Source organism: Heptranchias perlo, chromosome 11 (assembly GCF_035084215.1).
Source record: "Heptranchias perlo isolate sHepPer1 chromosome 11, sHepPer1.hap1, whole genome shotgun sequence".
NCBI lineage: Eukaryota > Metazoa > Chordata > Chondrichthyes > Hexanchiformes > Hexanchidae > Heptranchias > Heptranchias perlo.
Window position 1 is genome coordinate 56,101,226 of NC_090335.1, and position 18,613 is coordinate 56,119,838.

General features: G+C 41.8%; 1 protein-coding gene across 1 annotated transcript in view; it reads left to right on the forward strand.

The window, feature by feature from the left end:
* Positions 1-6,341: 6,341 nt before the first annotated feature.
* zbtb11 (zinc finger and BTB domain containing 11) overlaps positions 6,342-18,613 on the forward strand; it is a 41,730-nt gene continuing 29,458 nt past the window's right edge. The window contains exons 1-6 of the mRNA XM_067993094.1: positions 6,342-6,827; positions 9,323-9,561; positions 11,216-11,447; positions 12,783-13,699; positions 17,422-17,598; positions 18,326-18,532. Of these exons, the coding sequence (XP_067849195.1) occupies positions 6,518-6,827; positions 9,323-9,561; positions 11,216-11,447; positions 12,783-13,699; positions 17,422-17,598; positions 18,326-18,532 (2,082 nt within the window). The 5' untranslated portion in view covers positions 6,342-6,517. The remainder of the gene's footprint in view (positions 6,828-9,322; positions 9,562-11,215; positions 11,448-12,782; positions 13,700-17,421; positions 17,599-18,325; positions 18,533-18,613) is intronic.

An 18,613-nucleotide genomic window follows, 5' to 3' on the forward strand; every position in this document is an offset into this window, starting at 1 on the left:
ACCCTCTGGGAGAAGAAATTCCTCCTCATTTCCGTCTTAAATGGGCGACCCCTTATTCTGAGACTATGCCCCCTAGTTTTAGATTCCCCCATGAGGGGTAACATCCTCTCAGCATCTACCCTATCGAGTCCCCTCAGAATCTTGTATGTTTCAATAAGATCTCCTCTTATTCTTCTAAACTCCAATGAGCATAGACCCAACCTGTTCAATCTTTCCTCATAAAACAACCCTTCCATACCCAGAATCAACCTAGTGAACCTTCTCTGAACTGCCTCCAATGCAAGTATGTCCTTCCTTAAATAAGGGTACCAGAACTGTACGCAGTACTCCAGGTGTGGTCTCACCAGCACCCCGTACAGTTGTAGCATAACTTCTCTGCTTTTATACTCCATCCCCCTAGAAATAAAGGCCAATATTCTGTTTGCCTGCCAGATTACCTGCTGCACCTGTATTTTGACTTTTTGTGTTTCATGTACGAGGACACCCAGATCCCTCTGTACCGCAGCATTTTGTAGTATTTCTCCATTCAAATAATATTTTGCGTTTTTATTTTTCCTCCTAAAGTGGATGACTTCACATTTTCCCACATTATATTCCATCTGCCAAATTTTTGCCCATTCGCTTAACCTGTCAATATCCCTTTGCAGACACTTTGTGTCCTCATCGCAACTTGCTTTTCTGCCTATCTTTGTATCATCAGCAAATTTGGCCACAAGACAGTTACTTCATCCAAGTCATTGATATATATTGTAAATAGTTGAGGCCCCAGCACTGAGCCCTGCGGCACCCCGCTAGTTACAGATTGCCATTTTGAAAATGACCCTTTTATCCCGACTCTTTGTTTCCTGTTAGTTAGCCTATCCTCTATCCATGCCAGTATATTACCCCCAACACCATGAGCTCTTGTGCAGTAATCTTTTATGTGGCACCTTATCGAATGCCTTTTGGAAATCCAAACATACATTGGTCCCCCTTTATCCACCCTGCCCGTTACTTCCTCAAAGAACTCTAATAAATTTGTTAGACATGATTTCCCCTTCATAAAACCATGTTAACTCTCCTTGATTGTATTATGAGTCTCCAAATGTCCTGATACCACTTCCTTAATAATGGATTCTAGCATTTTCCCAATGACAGATGTTAGGCTAACTGGTCTATAGTTACCTGCTTTCTGTCTCACTCCCTTCTTGAATAGGGGTGTTACGTTTGCAGTTTTCCAATCCGCTGGGACCTTTCCAGAATCTAGTGATTACAACCAATGCATCCACTATCTCTGTAGCCACTTTCTTTAAGATCCTCGGACGCAAGCCATCAGGTCCAGGGGACTTGTCAGCCTTTAGACCCATTAGTTTACCTAGTACTTTTTCTCTAGTGATAGTGATTGTTTTTAGTTCCTCCCTCCCCTTTGCCCTTTGATTTTCTACTATTATTGGTATATTATTAGTGTCTTCTACTGTGAAGACAGATACAAAATATCTGTTCAATTCCTCTGCCATTTCCTTGTTTTCCATTATTACTTCCCCAGTCTCTTCCTCTAAGGGACCAATATTTAGAATCATAGAAGTTTACAACATGGAAACAGGCCCTTTGGCCCAACATGTCCATGTCGCCCAGTTTATACCACTAAGCTAGTCCCAATTGCCTGCACTTGGCCCATATCCCTCTATACCCATCTTACCCATGTAACTGTCCAAATGCTTTTTAAAAGACAAAATTGTACCCGCCTCTACTACTGCCTCTGGCAGCTCGTTCCAGACACTCACCACCCTTTGAGTGAAAAAATTGCCCCTCTGGACCCTTTTGTATCTCTCCCCTCTCACCTTAAATCTATGCCCCCTCGTTATAGACTCCCCTAACTTTGGGAAAAGATTTTGACTATCTACCTTATCTATGCCCCTCATTATTTTATAGACTTCTATAAGATCACCCCTTAACCTCCTACTCTCCAGGGGAAAAAGTCTCAGTCTATCCAACCTCTCCCTATAAGTCAAACCATCAAGTCCCGGTAGCATCCTAGTAAATCTTTTCTGCACTCTTTCTAGTTTAATAATATCCTTGCTATAATAGGGTGACCAGAACTGTACACAGTATTCCAAGTGTGGCCTTACTAATGTCTTGTACAACTTCAACAAGACATCCCAACTCCTGTATTCAATGTTCTGACCAATGAAACCAAGCATGCTGAATGCCTTCTTCACCACCCTATCCACCTGTGACTCCACTTTCAAGGAGCTATGAACCTGTACTCCTAGATCTCTTTGTTCTATAACTCTCCCCAACGCCCTACCATTAACGGAGTAGGTCCTGGCCCGATTCGATCTACCAAAATGCATCACCTCACATTTATCGAAATTAAACTCCATCTGCCATTCATCGGCCCACTGGCCCAATTTATCAAGATCCCGTTGCAATCCTAGATAACCTTCTTCACTGTCCACAATACCACCAATCTTGGTGGCATCTGCAAACTTACTAACTATGCCTCCTAAATTCTCATCCAAATCATTAATATAAATAACAAATAACAGTGGACCCAGCACCACTTTAGCTACCCTCTTCTTTTTTATATACTTGTAGAAGCTTTTACTGTCAGTTTTTATATTTCTTGCTAGTTTACTCTCATAATTTATTTTCTCCCTCTATTTTTCTTTTAGTCATCCTTTGCTGGTTTTTAAAGTTTTCCCAATCTTTGGGCTTACCAGTAATCTTTGCCATGTGGTATGCTTTTTCTTTTAACCTGATACCACACTTTACTTCTTTAGTTAGCCATGGTTGGTTCACCCTTTTTGTGGAGTCTTTACTCCTCACAGGGATATATTTTTGTTGCGAGTCATAAAATAGCTTTTTAAATGTTTGCCACTGCTTATCCACCATCATACCATCTAATCTGTTTACCCAGTCCACTTTAGCCAATTCTGCCCTCATTCCTTTATAATTGCCCTTATTTAAGTTTAATACAGTAGTTTCAGACCCAAGATCCTCGCTCTCAAACTGGATGTGAAATTCTATCATGTTATGATCACTGCTTCCCAAGGGATCCTTTACTTTGAGATCATTAATTAATCCTGTTACCATATCCAAAATGGCCTGCTCCCTGGTTGGTTCCCTGATGTATTGGTCTAGGAAACAGTCCTTAATACACTCTATGAACTCCTCCTCAGGGCTACTTTTGCCAATTTGATTTGTCCAATCTATGTGAAAGTTAAAATCGCCCATGATTATTGCATTACCTTTTTTTACAAGCCCCCCTTATTTCCTGATTTATATTTTGCCCTACAGTGTAGCTACTGTTAGGGTGCCTATATACTGCTCCTACCAGTGATTTCCTTCCCTTGCTAATTCTTACCTCCACCCAAATTGATTCGACATCTTGATCTTCTGAGCCAAGATCATTTCTCACTATTATACCAATTTCATCCTTTATTAATAGAGCTACCCCACCACCTTTACCTTTTTTCCTATCCTTCCGAAATGTTAAATAACCCTGAATATTTAGCTCCCAACCTTGGTCACCTTGCAACCACGTCTCTGTAATGGCCAGGAGATCATACCCATTTGTTTCTATTTGTGCCGTCAATTCATCTAATTGCGAATGCTGCGCGCATTCAGATAAAGAACCTTTAATTTTGTCTTTTTACCATTCTATCACCACAAGTCCCGGCCAGAATGAAGATGATTAGGTAATTCCCCCGTCAATCACGCCTATAAATGACTGGGATTGATTTTACACATAATTTGAATTATGTAACTATCCTCCACCCACTGCATTTTGCTGGAGAATAATCCTGCTTTTATCGGAAGACTGCTGTAGTTTTGGTCATGAGTTCTGTTTGTTGTAATCCGTAGAGACTGTTTCAATAGATTCTGTTTGGTGTAGTGCATAGAGACTCTGTTTAAATGGACTTGAGTAAATAGACTCTGCTGTAAGTCCCGCCTCCAACACATTGGCTGACACAGTGATGTCAAAACTCACTCTGAAAAAGAAACTTACAATTACATAAGGTCCCTTGTGGCTTTTCTAAAAGAAACCACTACACTGTACACAAGCATTTCTGTATTCTATATAAGTCTCCAGATGGATGATGGGGTTGGAAGCTCAGCTCAGGGTCAAATAGGATGCTGAGGTTGTAAACATTCTGGTTCAGCCTCAGACTGTAGCCGGGGAAAGGATTGAAATTGGTGACTAGGGAACAGAGTTAGTGGTGGGGGCCGAAAACAATGGCTTCGGTCTTCCCAATATTTGATTGGAGGAAATTTCTGCTCATGCAATACTGGATGTTGCACTCGAGGGTAAAGAGAGGTGGTGGTGAAGTCGAGCTGGGTGTTGTCAGCGTTCATGTGAAATCTGACATTGTGTTTTTGGATGTCACCGAGGGGCAGTATGTAGATAAGAAATAAGAGGGTCGAAAGATCTATGATGCGGGAGCGGGAAGAGAAGCCATTACATGGGATTCTCTGGCTACAACTGGATAGACAAAAATGGAACCAGGTGGGGGCAGTCCCACTCAGCTGGACAACAGAGGAGGATGGTGTGGTCAACTGTGTCAAAGGCTGCAGACAGGTCGTGAAGGATGAGGAGGGATCGTGCGCTACGGTCAGTCACATAGGATGTCATTTGTGACTTTAATAAGGGCCATTTCAGTGCTGTGGCAGGGGCTGAAACTTGATTGGAGAGGTTCAAACATGGAGCAGTGGAAGGTGGGCATAGATTTGGGAGGCAACAACATGTTTAAGGACTTTGGAGAGGAAAGGGAGGTTGAAGATGGGACAGTTGTTTGCAAAGTCAGAGGGGTCAAAGGTGGGTTTTTTGAGGGGAGGGGGTGATGACAGCAGATTTAAAAGGAAGGGGGACTGTACCAGAAGAGAGAGAACTGTTAACAATACCAGCTAGCATGGGGGCCAGGAAGGGAAGTTGAGTGGTCTGCAGTTTAGTGCGAATAGGATCTACAACCCAAATTGATAGGGAAAGATATACGGTGCTGTGTACCTTGACGATAAAATGACTATCTTTAGGAGATGAGGGAGGAAATTGGTTAAAGTAATGTAAAGGTACTTCCAAAAAATGCAATGATAGCTATCAATAAGTGTTATTAAAATTGGAACACGTTAATATACTATGGGAATAAAGAACGGCCTATGCTGTAAAGTAGGAATCAGTATTATATAACAATTTGGAAATCTTCTGAACGTAGGAATATGCATTGCATGTGACTGACTAGAAGTTTCTGTGGAAATCAATTGTAGCATCAGAGAAAAGCCAGAACAAATATCCACTCCATCACCAAGACTGCCTACTTCCACCTCCGTAATATCGCCCCTTTCCGCCCCCACTTCAATCCATCTGCTGCTGAAACCCTCACCTATGTTTTTGTTACTTCCAAATTCGACTATTCCAATGCTCTCCTGGCCAGCCTCCAATCCTCCACCCTCTGTAAACTTCAGCTCACTAAAAGCTCTACTGCCTGTATCCTGACTCGCACCAAGTCTTGTTCACCCATCAAACCTGTGCTCGCTGACCTACATTGGCTCCCAGTCCAGCAATATCTCAAATTTAAAATTCTCATCCTTGTGTTCAAATCCCTACATGGCCTCGCCCCTCCCTATCTCTATAACCTCCTGCAGCCCTACAATCCTCCAAGAACTCTGCAACCCTCCAATTCTGGCATCTTCTGCATTCGTGATTTCCTTCGCCCCACCATTGGCAGCCATGCATTCAGCTGCCTAGGCCCTATGCTCTGGAATTCCCTCCCTATACCTCTCTGCCTCTCCTCCTTTAAGACACTTCTTAAAACCCACCTCTTTGACCAACCTTTTGTTCACCTGTTCTAATACCTCCTTATGTGGCTCGGCCAAATTTTGTCTCATAACGCTCCTGTGAAGCTTCTTGTGACTTTTCACTACATTAAAGGCGCTATATAAATGCAAGTTGTTGTTGTTCTGATGAAAGGTCAAGGATCGTTAACTCTGTTTTTCTCTTTCCAGATGCTGCCTAACCTGATGAGTGTTTCCAGCATATTCTGTTTTTATTTCAGATTTCCAGCAGCCGCAGTATTTTTGCTTTTATTTTGTGGTTGTTCTTGTTGGGGCAGATTTCCCCTCCCAAAAAATAGAGGCACTGAGGTTAATTGCAGCATAACCACATCACCTAATATCCAACCAGGGATCTTTTCCCAGCAAGGTAGTTGCGGCTCTGGGGTGCCTTTGCCTCTGAATGACAGGGTGCAGGGATAGACTTTTAAATAATAATAACAACTGGGAGAGTCAGCAGCCGTCCTGCAGCGGAAGTCTATCCGGCTCAGGGTTCACGGCCTCTTGATGTAATCTCCGGTTGTGCAGCAGCCATTTTGTCTATCCGAGGAAACCTTTCCCGCTCCCTCCGTCCGAAACCCACCAACTTATAATAAAAATAAATAAAATAACATTTTAAAGAACTCTTATTAAAATCCTGATTTTACTTTTTTCTAAAAATCCCAGCGAGGCCTCGGCTGCAGCCGCTCCCGGCCCCAGGGGCTGTGACATGTCGAGCGAGGAGAGTTACAAAGCGATCATCCGCTACCTGACCAACGAGAAGGAACCTTATGCGCCGGGGACCGAGGGCAACGTGAAGAGGAAGATCCGCAAGGCCGCGGCCTGCTACGTGGTGCGGCGCGGCACCCTCTACTATCAGAAGAAGCGCAAGGACCGCGACGAGTTCGACGAGCTGGAGGTGGTGCTGGAGGCCGACACCCGCCGCGAGCTCATCGCCTCCTTCCACGAGAGCGCCGAGGGGTTCCACTTCACCCGGGACCAGACCTGGAAGAACATCTCGCAGAGCTACTGGTGGAGAGGTGATGGAGGGAGAGAAACAGGGGGAGGGGAGGGGAGGAGAGGAACAGGATGGTGGTGGTGGTGGTGGAGGAGGAGGCTCCCTGCCTTGGGGGGGGGAGCTGCAGCCAGGGCACTGGGCGTGGACCGAGAAGTGAGGACACACAATTGTCAACAGGCACCGAGCTAATTTAAGTGAAACCCCCCCCCCCCCCGGGCCGGTCACCCCCGCTTACTGCTGGTTTACTAAATAAACTGACGGTGTTGGAAATACACGTTGGGCCAATTTTTTTTAAAAAAATCAAATATAATGAACCTTTTGTGTGGCACCCTTCGTCAGAACTCGACATTTTATATAAATCGAAAGTTATCAGCTTGCATGGTACTAAAATGTTAATGATGTAAAACACACGATTGTCACCCGTTGTGCCTTTGTACAAAACTGGAGCATTTAAATTTACGTGGAACTTTTTTTTTTACAAATTACAACCATCAGCCATCTCACTTTTTGTATGTTGGTAGTATATATAAATTAGATAATAAGCCTCATTCCTGTTGATATAACTTGTTTTGATGTATCTCATTTAAAAAAAACCACCTCCCTCTTAAATATGATTAGGATCAACCTTGCTCTTTTAGATTGCTCTATTTCTAATGTTTCCTTGAGGTTAATGGCTCTGGAAACTGCTCCTCAGCCTGCTTGGAACATAAGAATTGCAAGACAAAAACAGACCACGATCTTTCTAGTTAGCCTTCTATCATCCTAATAGTTACATGATACAGTGATAATGGAGTTATTGATTAATCATAACAATCAATCTCTACCGATTAGTCTATAACAGACACGAGATGAGGAAAATTCCATTGATGGAAAGCTTTGCGAACCATAGGCCCAAAGTCACTTGTTTCTCCCAAGCATGCTACACTTACCACATGCCATGTATCAAATTACTCATACTGTCTGCTAAAATATTATTTTCTGAAAGTGGGTAGAGGAGGAGAGAATAGTCTTCCAGCCACATATTCATGTTGAATTCAGATCATTGTTGTTCAACTTGGAGCAAAGTTTGTCAATTTTTGAGGAGGCTATTGCATAGAATATCAGTGATGGGTTGATCTGTTTTTAAATGGGTTGAAGCGATTCTCAGGGTCAGCTCAGTTTTGGCAGATCATGGAGTGACATTGACAGCAAGTATGTGATTGTTGCATGCATTGGTGTAAAGATGAAGTTTAACAACGCTGCTTTTTTTTCTTAACACTAGTAAATTGCTCATGGTGTTGCCACAGTCACATGACGAATATAACTTTTAATATACAAAATGACGATGGAGAAAGATTTCAGAAACTCATTCAACAGAGCCAACTAATGGCCATAGGCTGAAACTATAATGTGACAGTTGACAGCCAATTGATTGGGAATGTTGACATAGCAATTTACAGTGTCGGCCGAAAAGCGTGACTAAAATCACGGCAAAGCAATAAGGTTTGTGGACAGGAAGTGCATGCCCTACGCAAGATTTACATGTGATGGTTCCCAATCTCTGTCTGGCTGGCGGAGACACTGAGCAAAAGCAAAAGGTTCTTTTCCAGAGAGCAGAAAGCAATATCTGATACAAGTTCAACTTTTGTTGTTTATGCTCAATTTCTAATGCCTATATAACAGCATTGGCAGAAGCACGGGATTAAGTTTTCTGTCTCACGTTTTGATCAGGGTGAGGTATGGCGAATGAAAGGAGGGAATGACAGATAACTGATAAAATGGAATCTCAATGTGTAACGGATTCACTTGGCTAATTGTGTTTATTTTTAAGTTTATATGTTTCATTCACAGGGCATTATATTTAAAAAAAACTCACTTAATCTGTGGCATATACACCAGATTTTAGGATGTGTTTAGTTTTTTGGTGTTTTGAGAATTCACTAAAAGAATCCGAGAATAGCACGTGTGGAAGCACCTTTTCAAGGGCAATTAGGGATGGGCAATAAATGCTGGCCTCGCCAGCGACGCCCACATCCCATAAACGAATTTTAAAAAGTTGAGTGCGAAAAAAGAATATTTCATATAGTTTGTGTGTAGATCATTAAAGTGGCACTGAGCCCACACTAGATATAATTTGAGTATAAAATATTTGAAATCAGATTACTTCTTTTTCAGTTTTCCTCCAGATAAGCAAACTTAGGCAAAGCATATCTCATTGCAGTCTTCGTAGTGAGCTGAGGAAGCTCCAAGATGTTAGAGCAGGCTGAACAATGTAATTTAGTATTTACTTTTTTTTTTAAAAGTGACCTTTTTAAACCTATTTCAAACTGTTTTAAGTCTACCTTTCAAAGGCAAGTTGTTAGTGAATCATAAATGTTCAATTTTATGACCCCCAACTTAACTTTTTTTTTAAAAAAGAAATCCATTCACTGCTTTTTTATTTTCTTATTTCATGGGCAAAGGAGGAGAACTGAGTTTCTGCATCTGTGCATCACTGGACCTTCCTATATTTCTGATGACATTTTGATTTATTTTCAGGTATATTTAAGCAAGTGAAAGACTATATCAGAGAATGTATTCAATGCAAGGAAAAGGTCGATCGAAACAAGTCAGTGTCTGCCGATACAATGGAAATCCTGGAGCAGCTGGGAATAGATGCTCCGATGATGGGGGATAGCAATGAAACTGATGATGAGTTGAGTAATTCTGAGGGACGATCCAATGCCCCTGCAAAGCCTACCAAAAAGAAAACCGTCCCAAAGCAGGAATTGGTATTTGTAAGTAACATTTTGTTATATCACAAAGATTGAACTGGGTACATAAAGGGTTTCAGGCAGGTAAAACCAAAGGTGTGGGTGTCGTGGCACAGATCTGTTAAAGTTTCACTTAGTGTAACTATCAAAACAGAGAGAGTCCAATTACAGTCCAGGAAGATTAGAGACAAAATAGCTGCCTACTAGCCTGGTACAAAGAAATGTAATGGAATAATTAATAATGCACTATTACTGTTAGGAAAAAGCGTGTTATGTCTGCTTTGATTAATTTGCAATGATAACCACAAAGAACCTAACCCAGTGTGTTGACTAAAAATGGGAGCTGTAAAAATACCTTAAAATAACAATTAACATTTTTCCTCTTCTCTAATTTCCCATCCTCTTCATTTTACTCCTATTATCCTGAAAACAGTGTTGCCCTGGGATAGGATTTCATAGACACCCAAGTGATTATTCTTATTTGTAATCCTGACCAGTAATGTTAGGGCAGCATTCAATGCGGGCAGGGGAATCACAACTAAATCTGTCTCATCCTCACTTGTCAGGGTAAAGGGGGAAGGGGGGATGGAGAGAGAAGAGTTGCTCTAGATGTAACGTGTAGCAGAATCATAAGCACGTTCCTTTTGAATACATTTACGATGTTGCTACACATAACAACCAGAGCAGTTCTTCTCCTTGATCTCCAAATCTGTAGACCTCCAATGGGGTTACTGTTTAGCAGGCAGGAGTGAGAACTTTTTTTCCTTCCTTCCCACTTCCTCGTCTGGATACATTGCCCAAATATAGCACCGTACTACATGATACTGTTAACTAGCTAGCTTTATTTATGCAAGTTCAATCAATGACGGGAAGACAATATGCTCACAAGAAAAGTTCATTTATTTCAAAGTGTTAATGTCGCAAATAATGTAAAGTATTTACAACCAATATAGCTTAGCTGAGGAAACAATGTCTTTTGAGTTACAATTCTTGAGCTCAATCTTTTCGGGTTGAATCCAAATTCCTGTTACCAAAGCACTATCTTATACATTAGCAGTTATAAATTTCTTTTTACAATGTCCATATATGGCATTTTCAATATGACCTGATTGTGCCTTGTTCATGTGCAATTTTGCATCTCCAAACTACAGAGTACATGACCAATGGGTAATTTACAATACTTCTATTAATTGATATGAGTGAAGATGACCTCACTTTAAATCATTTTGTTTTTCCCACATTATCAACCATTATCTCCCTGTTCCCAGTGTCACCATTCCATAACTTAATGAATTCTTTATGAAGCTAGTGCCAAGCAGTATCATGTATGGTTTCTCTCAGGGTCTGGAGCATGATAAGCATGCAGGTGTTATCTGCCTTGGTGAGGCAAACTTCAGTATTTCAGCAGAGAAAGCAAATCCATGAAATTCTCTGCATTGATACTTTTGCAGTTCCTTGTTTTACTTAAGATAGCAGTCTACATTTTAACCTTTTTTCACCCATATCTCCTGACAATACGTTTAGTTGTTGAACCATTAATGGAGCTAAATGGATGATGGTTGAAGTTGAAGATAATATTTTGTGGTTCTTCAAGTAGTTGCTAAGCAGTCAATTATTGATTGACTTACAATATTGTAACACGAGAGTTTGAAATATACAAATACATTGATTTATTCAGGTGGATAGCAAAGGTCTCGTGAAACAGGAATCTGAAAAGCACAGCCAAATAGTTTTAGAGCAGTTGAACCTTCAGAGGTTATCCAACCAATTCTGTGATGTCACACTCCTGATTGAGGGAGAGGAGCACAAAGCACATAAGTCCATCCTGGCAGCAAGCAGCGAATATTTTCGAGAACTCTTCATCGAAAAAGGGGCAGTCTCCAGTCATGAAGCTGTTGTGGACCTTTCAGGTACGGAATAATCAAGTAATTATGTATGTGCACATTGTGGCTAGGAATTGTAGTGTTTATCCTCAGTAACAACATTAAGTGGTTTCACTTTTGCTAAGGAGTGAGGGTAAGCTTCACCCAATAGCATGAAACAAGTCACTAGGTAAGAGGAGTTTTACTCTTGTCGAGTAGTATGGGTAGGCTTTGTCTCCCTTACTGTAGAACTGACTTTCTCAATCAGCAGCAGGGGTACAAAACTACTATTAAAGCTTATTAGGCCACGTTCAATATTAACTATAGCATGTTAAATCAGATTGACTTAATGAGGTCAATGACGCAATGTAATTACACCAGGGCATATTTTTTCTTTTCTTTCACTCTGGTACTGCTCCCTCTTTTTTGACAAATTTCTTGCTTATCTTCCTCTCCTGAATGCATTAACATCTCCCTCCAGCTGCAGCACAATTTCACAGATGCTGGTCACTCTCATGTACTGCACCCAAATAGCCCCCTCAACTGCCCAGCTATTCATTTATAGACTGAACCAATGGGGGAGTTCCTTCGCCCATTTTGGTCACCTCTGGCTACATGCCGCCTAGTGGGAGACGATGGATTCCATTATATTTAATATCGTTAGCACTTTCTTTCTTAACATCTTGAATTGAATATGGTTGTTTGCATAACTTGTTTATGTGCAGTTTTTTTCCCCCAGATGAATTCCTGCTTATTTATTTGTTATCGTCGGGTTTCTACATTTGGCTTTTAGTGTACTGCATTGAACCTACATTAGGTTGCCCTATAAGACCTGAAGGAATCTGATGATCACTTTGATTTTAAAAATTAGTGGAGATGTTTTGAAGTTCATAGTCCTCCCCTTTTTGTTCACATTTGCATTGCTGTAACAAATGGTAATGATTATAGAAAGCGAGGTGTGAGAGAGGAGCCATTTGGGATTTGAATTAGATGCTGTATTTTTGTTTGTTTCACAATCCCTTCTGGTCATCTTGACCCGTGCACAATCTATGGCTAAGAAGCCAGGCAACTTAATCCCAGACACCTCCAATAGTATGTTGAAATGACCACCAGGAAATGTGAAAGTGCTGTATTCTCATTTTTCACCCTTTTTCATGGTGAAGTTCTTGGTTCTTGGTCAAAGACTCTTACAGTGACACAGCTGAAATTGAGATTCTGCAAAGGGAGCAATCAAACTAGCATTCCATTGCCGTCTGGCACTTCACGTTGGTGCTCCAACACAGTAAGCTACCATACAGTTGGAATTGGTATATTTATAATTATTGTCAGTTTGAAAACAACATTTATGTAAACACCACACTTTTTTTTTAAATTCCCTTCTAGGGTTTAATAAGACAAGTTTTCTTCCATTGTTGGAATTTGCCTACACATCTGTCTTGGCATTTGATTTCTGTCACATGGCTGATGTTGCCACATTGGCACGGCATCTACTGATGCATGAAGTTCTGGAGATATGTGAGCATGTACATAAGCAGCTGGAGGAAAGGAAAATTACAGTGTACCAAAAAGGAGATATAAAAACTGTCAATTCCACAGTCAACACCCCAGAAGTGGAGATGCCTATGGATGTTAACACTTTAGAACATCAGGAGCCTGAAACTATTGAAAACACTGGTGATGGCTCCATTACAGTAGTACTTCAGGAGTCTATACAAATTCCTGTACCTGCTGAAGCCCCTCCATCCAGTATGGAAGATGAGATCCCGAAAGAAGCAGTAACATATGAATCAGAAGAGGCACAGACAGCTGAAGAACTGACAGTTCAGCAAAGCCAAGGTACTCTGGACTGCCCTGTGGAAGGCAGTGATGATGAAAAGAGCCAGGCTATTAAACAAACTGAACCTATGGAATCCAGTTTAAGTGTGCCAGATCTAGAAAGCTCAGAGAGTAATGTCAAGGATGTGGCAGAAACTCCCACTGCTGATGTACAGATGGACACCCCTGCTGTTAATGGGAATGAGACTGAAAATCAAATAAAAGAGGAGCCCATAGATACTCTGAGTAACAATGTGTCAGATGTACCAAAGCGAAAGCGTGGTAGACCACCAAAATTACATGACAAACAGAAAGCTGCAAAAGCAGTTGCCGTTGCCTCTTCTTCCAAATGTCTCTTAGATGATACTTACAAAAGTAGATTACGACAACGTACGCTGGCTGAAGGTGGATACATTCGGTTACACAAAGGTACCGAGAAGAAGCTGCGGGCCAGGAAAACCAACCCAAAATCTGCAACACAGCAGGTATGAAATTTAACTGCAGAGAGTTTTGGAAAATGTGCAGTGGGTTATGGTATGCAGAGATAATATCCTAGTCCAGTACCATGTTAGCCTGATATTTCTATTACAGAAACTCCTTTGTCTGGTTTTGACAGAATATTGGAGTAAGCAATATATAGACCTTTATTAGAAAGCTATAATAAAATTGCAGGTAGGGTTGGGGTTTATTTGGATTATATATGGCACAAAGTTGATTGTCAGCTGCACCGGTAAGATTATACTGGAACTTTGTAAATCTTGTAACTTAAACCAATTACTACATACAATGTATCAAATATTTTATGTTGCTGTACTTGGTTGCAGGATAATATCTTTTGTCACCTTATTTGGCAGTTCTAATTTATTTTTGCAAGCACATGCCTTTTTTTAATTCATTCTCGGGATGTGGGCGTTGCTGGCAATGCCAACATTTATTGCCCATCGTAATTACCCTGAGAAGGTGGTAGTAGGCCGCCTTCTTGAACCGCTGCAGTCCCTTGTAGCGTTTTGATACAACTGAGTGGCTTGCTAGGCCACTTCAGAGGGCAGTTAAGAGTCAACCACATTGGTGTGGGACTGGAGTCAAATATTGGTCAGACCGAGTAAGAGTAGCATGTTTCTTTCCCTGTTCTTAGTGTACCATGGTGGGATTTGAACTCCCATTCTCTGGATTATTAGTCCATCACATAACCACAACACTATCTACCCCAATGCTTAAATATGAACCAGTGAGAAATCACCTAAAAAAAGTATTAAGACAAGGATGGTTTTTCCACCAATTTCAGTGAGTAACTGGCCACACACACCAGGGAAGTCCTAAGTTTGAACACCAGTGTGTGTTGAGTTTTTTGATGCTCGGAGGGTGCTACAGTTGGCTTCATCTATCAGGAGCTAGGGAAGAGAAATTGGTCAGAATTCTTGCTGCTGATCCAGCAACTGCTGCTGGAAGAGCACGTGTATAAATGCCAGGTGAGGATGTCATAAAGCCTTGACAGCAGGTATTGGTAAGCTGATATAAATAATGACCTTTTGGTTGAGGTACTGGAAGGTGACTGTGGAACTGGAACCGCATGAATGTCAATGTCATCAGAGGCAAGGGGAAAAGTTAGAGGGCGGGGGGGGGGGGGGGGGGAAGAAAAAAATAAAATGACAAAAAGTAACTTTTTTTAGTGAGGTAATATTTGTGATCCCCCTCAAAAAAAAGAGGCTAGTGTCTAAAGTGTGTATTGTCCTTCTAGGTGGTAGAGGTCGTGGGTTTGGGAGGTGCTGTCGAAGAAGCCTTGGCGAGTTGCTGCAATCTATCCTGTAGATGGTACACACTGCAGCCACGGTGCGCCGGTGGTGAAGGGAGTGTATGTTTAGGGTGGTGGATGAGGTGCCAGTCAAGTGGGCTGCTTTGTCCTGGATGGCGTCGAGCTCCTGAGTGTTGTTGGAGCTGCACTCATCCAGGCAAGTGGAGAGCATTCCATCACACTCCTGACTTGTGCCTTGTAGATGGTGGAAAGGCTTTGGGGAGTCAGGAGGTGAGTTACTCACCGCAGAATACCCAGCCTCTGACCTGCTCTTGTCGCCACAGTATTTATGTGGCTGGTCCAGTTAAGTTTCTGGTCAATGGTGACCCCCAGGATGTTGATGGTGGGGGATTCGGCGATGGTAATGCCGTTGAATGTCAAAGGGAGGTGGTTAGACGCTCGCTTGTTGGAGAGGGTCATTGCCTGGCACTTGTCTGGCGCGAATGTTACTTGCCACTTATCAGCCCAAGCTTGGATGTTGTCCAGGTCTTGCTGCATGCAGGCACGGACTGCTTCATTATTTGAGGGGTTGCAAATGGAAGTGAACACTGTGCAATCATCAGCGAACATCCCCATTTCTGACTTTATGATAGAGGGAAGGTCATTGATGAAGCAGCTGAAGATGGTTGGGCCTAGGACACTGCCCTGAGGAACTCCTGCAGTAATGTCCTGGGGCTGAGATGAATGGCCTCCAACAACCACTTCCATCTTCCTTTGTGCTAGGTATGACTCCAGCCACTGGAGAGTTTTCCCCCTGATTCCCATTGATTTCAATTTTACGAGGGCTCCTTGGTGCCACACTCTGTCAAATGCTGCCTTGATATCAAGGGCAGTCACTCTCACCTCACCTCTGGAATTCAGCTCTTTTGTCCATGTTTGGACCAAGGCTGTAATGAGGTCTGGAGCCAAGTAGCCCTGGCGGAACCCAAACTGAGCATCGGTGAGTAAGTGCCACTTGATAGCACTGTCGACGAAATAATTAAAGTCAAGGCACCTGTGAAATGGAAACTTGTTTAAGAGCAAAAATGGAGCATCCTTTACATATATACCTTCAGCATCGATTGATTTTCGGAATATACTTAAAGTTGTCATTTTTAATAGAGTTGGAATAGGAATGTAAAATAGTGTGTACTGTCCACTTGATTTAACACTGTTACCACTGAATCAGAAACTTGCAGATTGAAGCTTTATTCCAGGCCTTGAGCACATAATCTAGGCTGACATTTCACCAGTACTGAAGGAGTGCTGTATTGTCAGAGGTGCTGTCTTTCAGGTGAGACATTAAACCAAGACCTCATCTGTCTGCTGATGTGTTGCACTATTTGAAGAAGAGCAGAGAGTTTTCCTGGTGTCCTAGCCAAGATTCATCTCTTGAACAGTACTAGAAAAACAGATTAGCTCGTCATTTATTTCATTCCTGTTTGTGGGACCTTGCTGTGCATAAATTGGTTGCCATTTTTGCTAACAAAACAGTGGCTACATTTCAAAATTAATCCGTTGGCTTTGAAGTGCAACCACTGTTGTTATGTAGAAAGCTCTGGAACCGCTTTGTGCACAGCAAGGTCACCAACATTAATTAGATGAATGAACAGTTAATCTGTTTTGGTGTTGTTGGCTGAAGAATTAATGTTGGCCAGAACACAGGGAAAACTCCATGCACTGTTGAATAGTGTCCTAGGGTCTTTCACGTACACCTGAACAGGCAGAATGCGCCTCTGGCAGTGCAGCACTGAAGTATCAGCTTCGATTATGTGCTCAAGTGCTGGTGTGGATTTGACCTTGCAACCAAACTGACACTTAGATTATAATGTCAAGTTTTCACCTTTTGAGGGTTGAAGAGAAATTTCACAGTTTTATGTTCTTGATCATTTTACCTGTGTTTAGTCACTTTATAGAATAAATTCGAGAGAGAGTCCAGATGCAGGTCATCTGACTCTTGTAAGGATTGGGTTAGATGAGCCAAATAGATGCTTCATTATGCAAGCTAGCTAGCTCCTTTTTAAGCAAAAATTCTATGGCGGCATGTTTGATTCCTTGTGTCATTGATTTGCCAGTTTCAGCAAAGCTGCTGCAGAAAAACATCAAGCAGAGAGCAGGCATCTCTCCCCACGAGAGAAAGAAAACATCAGTTATCCTCTTGCTGCTGTCACCAGCATCTTTGGGGAGATTAAGAGCAGCATTCCAGAGGCTTGGGAGTAGATTGTTTGCCTGTGATCACATGTAGATAACATTTGGTCTTGGAAGAGCATAGGGACCAGGTAGAGAATAGAGGGGTTTATATCATAAAAATTAAGAAAATATAAATTAGCACTGTGCTCTGAAAGCCTATAATATGAGCTGTAAAGCAGCAGTACTCAAGAGCCTTGTACCTATTAGGCCATAAATATGTAACGAATGACAATCTTTCTTCTACAGGTTGCCCAGAAATTGGTGAAGAGAGGGAGAAAGATGCAGCCAAAACGAACCACTATAGAGGGAGATGATGTAGAGATGGAGCACAAATGTAATGAATGTGGAAAGGCTTTCCCAAAACGTTACACCTTGATGATGCACATGATGACCCACAACAGAATCAAAGAATTTAAATGTCCGGTAAGAATTATGAGGAACAGTAAAATGCTCCTGTATTGTCTTATGCTGTAGATAGAAACAACGGTTTTAATTTTGTGTAGTGTGTCTGTAAATTTGCACAATGCTAAATTTTACAGATTTAGAGCAAAGCTACTTATTGTTAGTAATTTCACTGTCCTCGTACAAATACAGCTGGTAATTTGCTAATGTACATTATTGTTATTTTGACAGGGCTGCAATAAAGGTGTTTATTGCACCTGTTAGTGAATTTCTTATACCCTGATACCCCAGACACACCTGGAGTAGGGGCTTTGAGGAGGTGGAAGACATATAACAATCTTTCCTAGTATAAAGTCCGGAGATAAGCTCCATTGATGGCTCAGCAGATAAATCTATTGCATGGTGTGGTATTGATCCATACAGATCTAGGCCTAGCCTGTGCTGAATTAGCCCATCCTTACCCTGTGTGCATATATATGGACATCAGTGATTGGGCTCGTCTCTGATGCCGTCCTATGATGTGCTAACACACACTCTTGGTGCTCACAAATAAAGAATGGCTACTTGGGTGAGGTATGAGAAGGCTTCTGGTCCCTTTGGAACAATACGCCACTACTGAAAGGAGATGGGGGGAGGGGAAGAAAACAAAACTGGACAGCAGAATTCATGCAAATGGTGAAGCAAGCACTTCTGTTCTAAGATTTTACTATGATAGTAATCTCACTTCATTATTTTCCTATTTCTTTAGCTCTGTGAGAAGGAGTTCCTCTACAAAGCCTCTCTGCTTTCTCATCTTTTACGGCACAAACGGAACAATGAACAAATAGATGAGAGTCCTGGAGGAAGGACAAAGCGACAGTTCATCTGTGACATTTGTGGAAAAACATTGCCCAAACCCTATAATCTGCGACTTCATATGCTTAAACACACAGGGGTCAAGCCACATGTATGCAAGGTGAGAATTTGTTTTGTTAGGTTTCTGCTAGCATTTTAAAAGAGAACTTTTCAGTAGCACTTAATGCTTTGGGGCAAATTA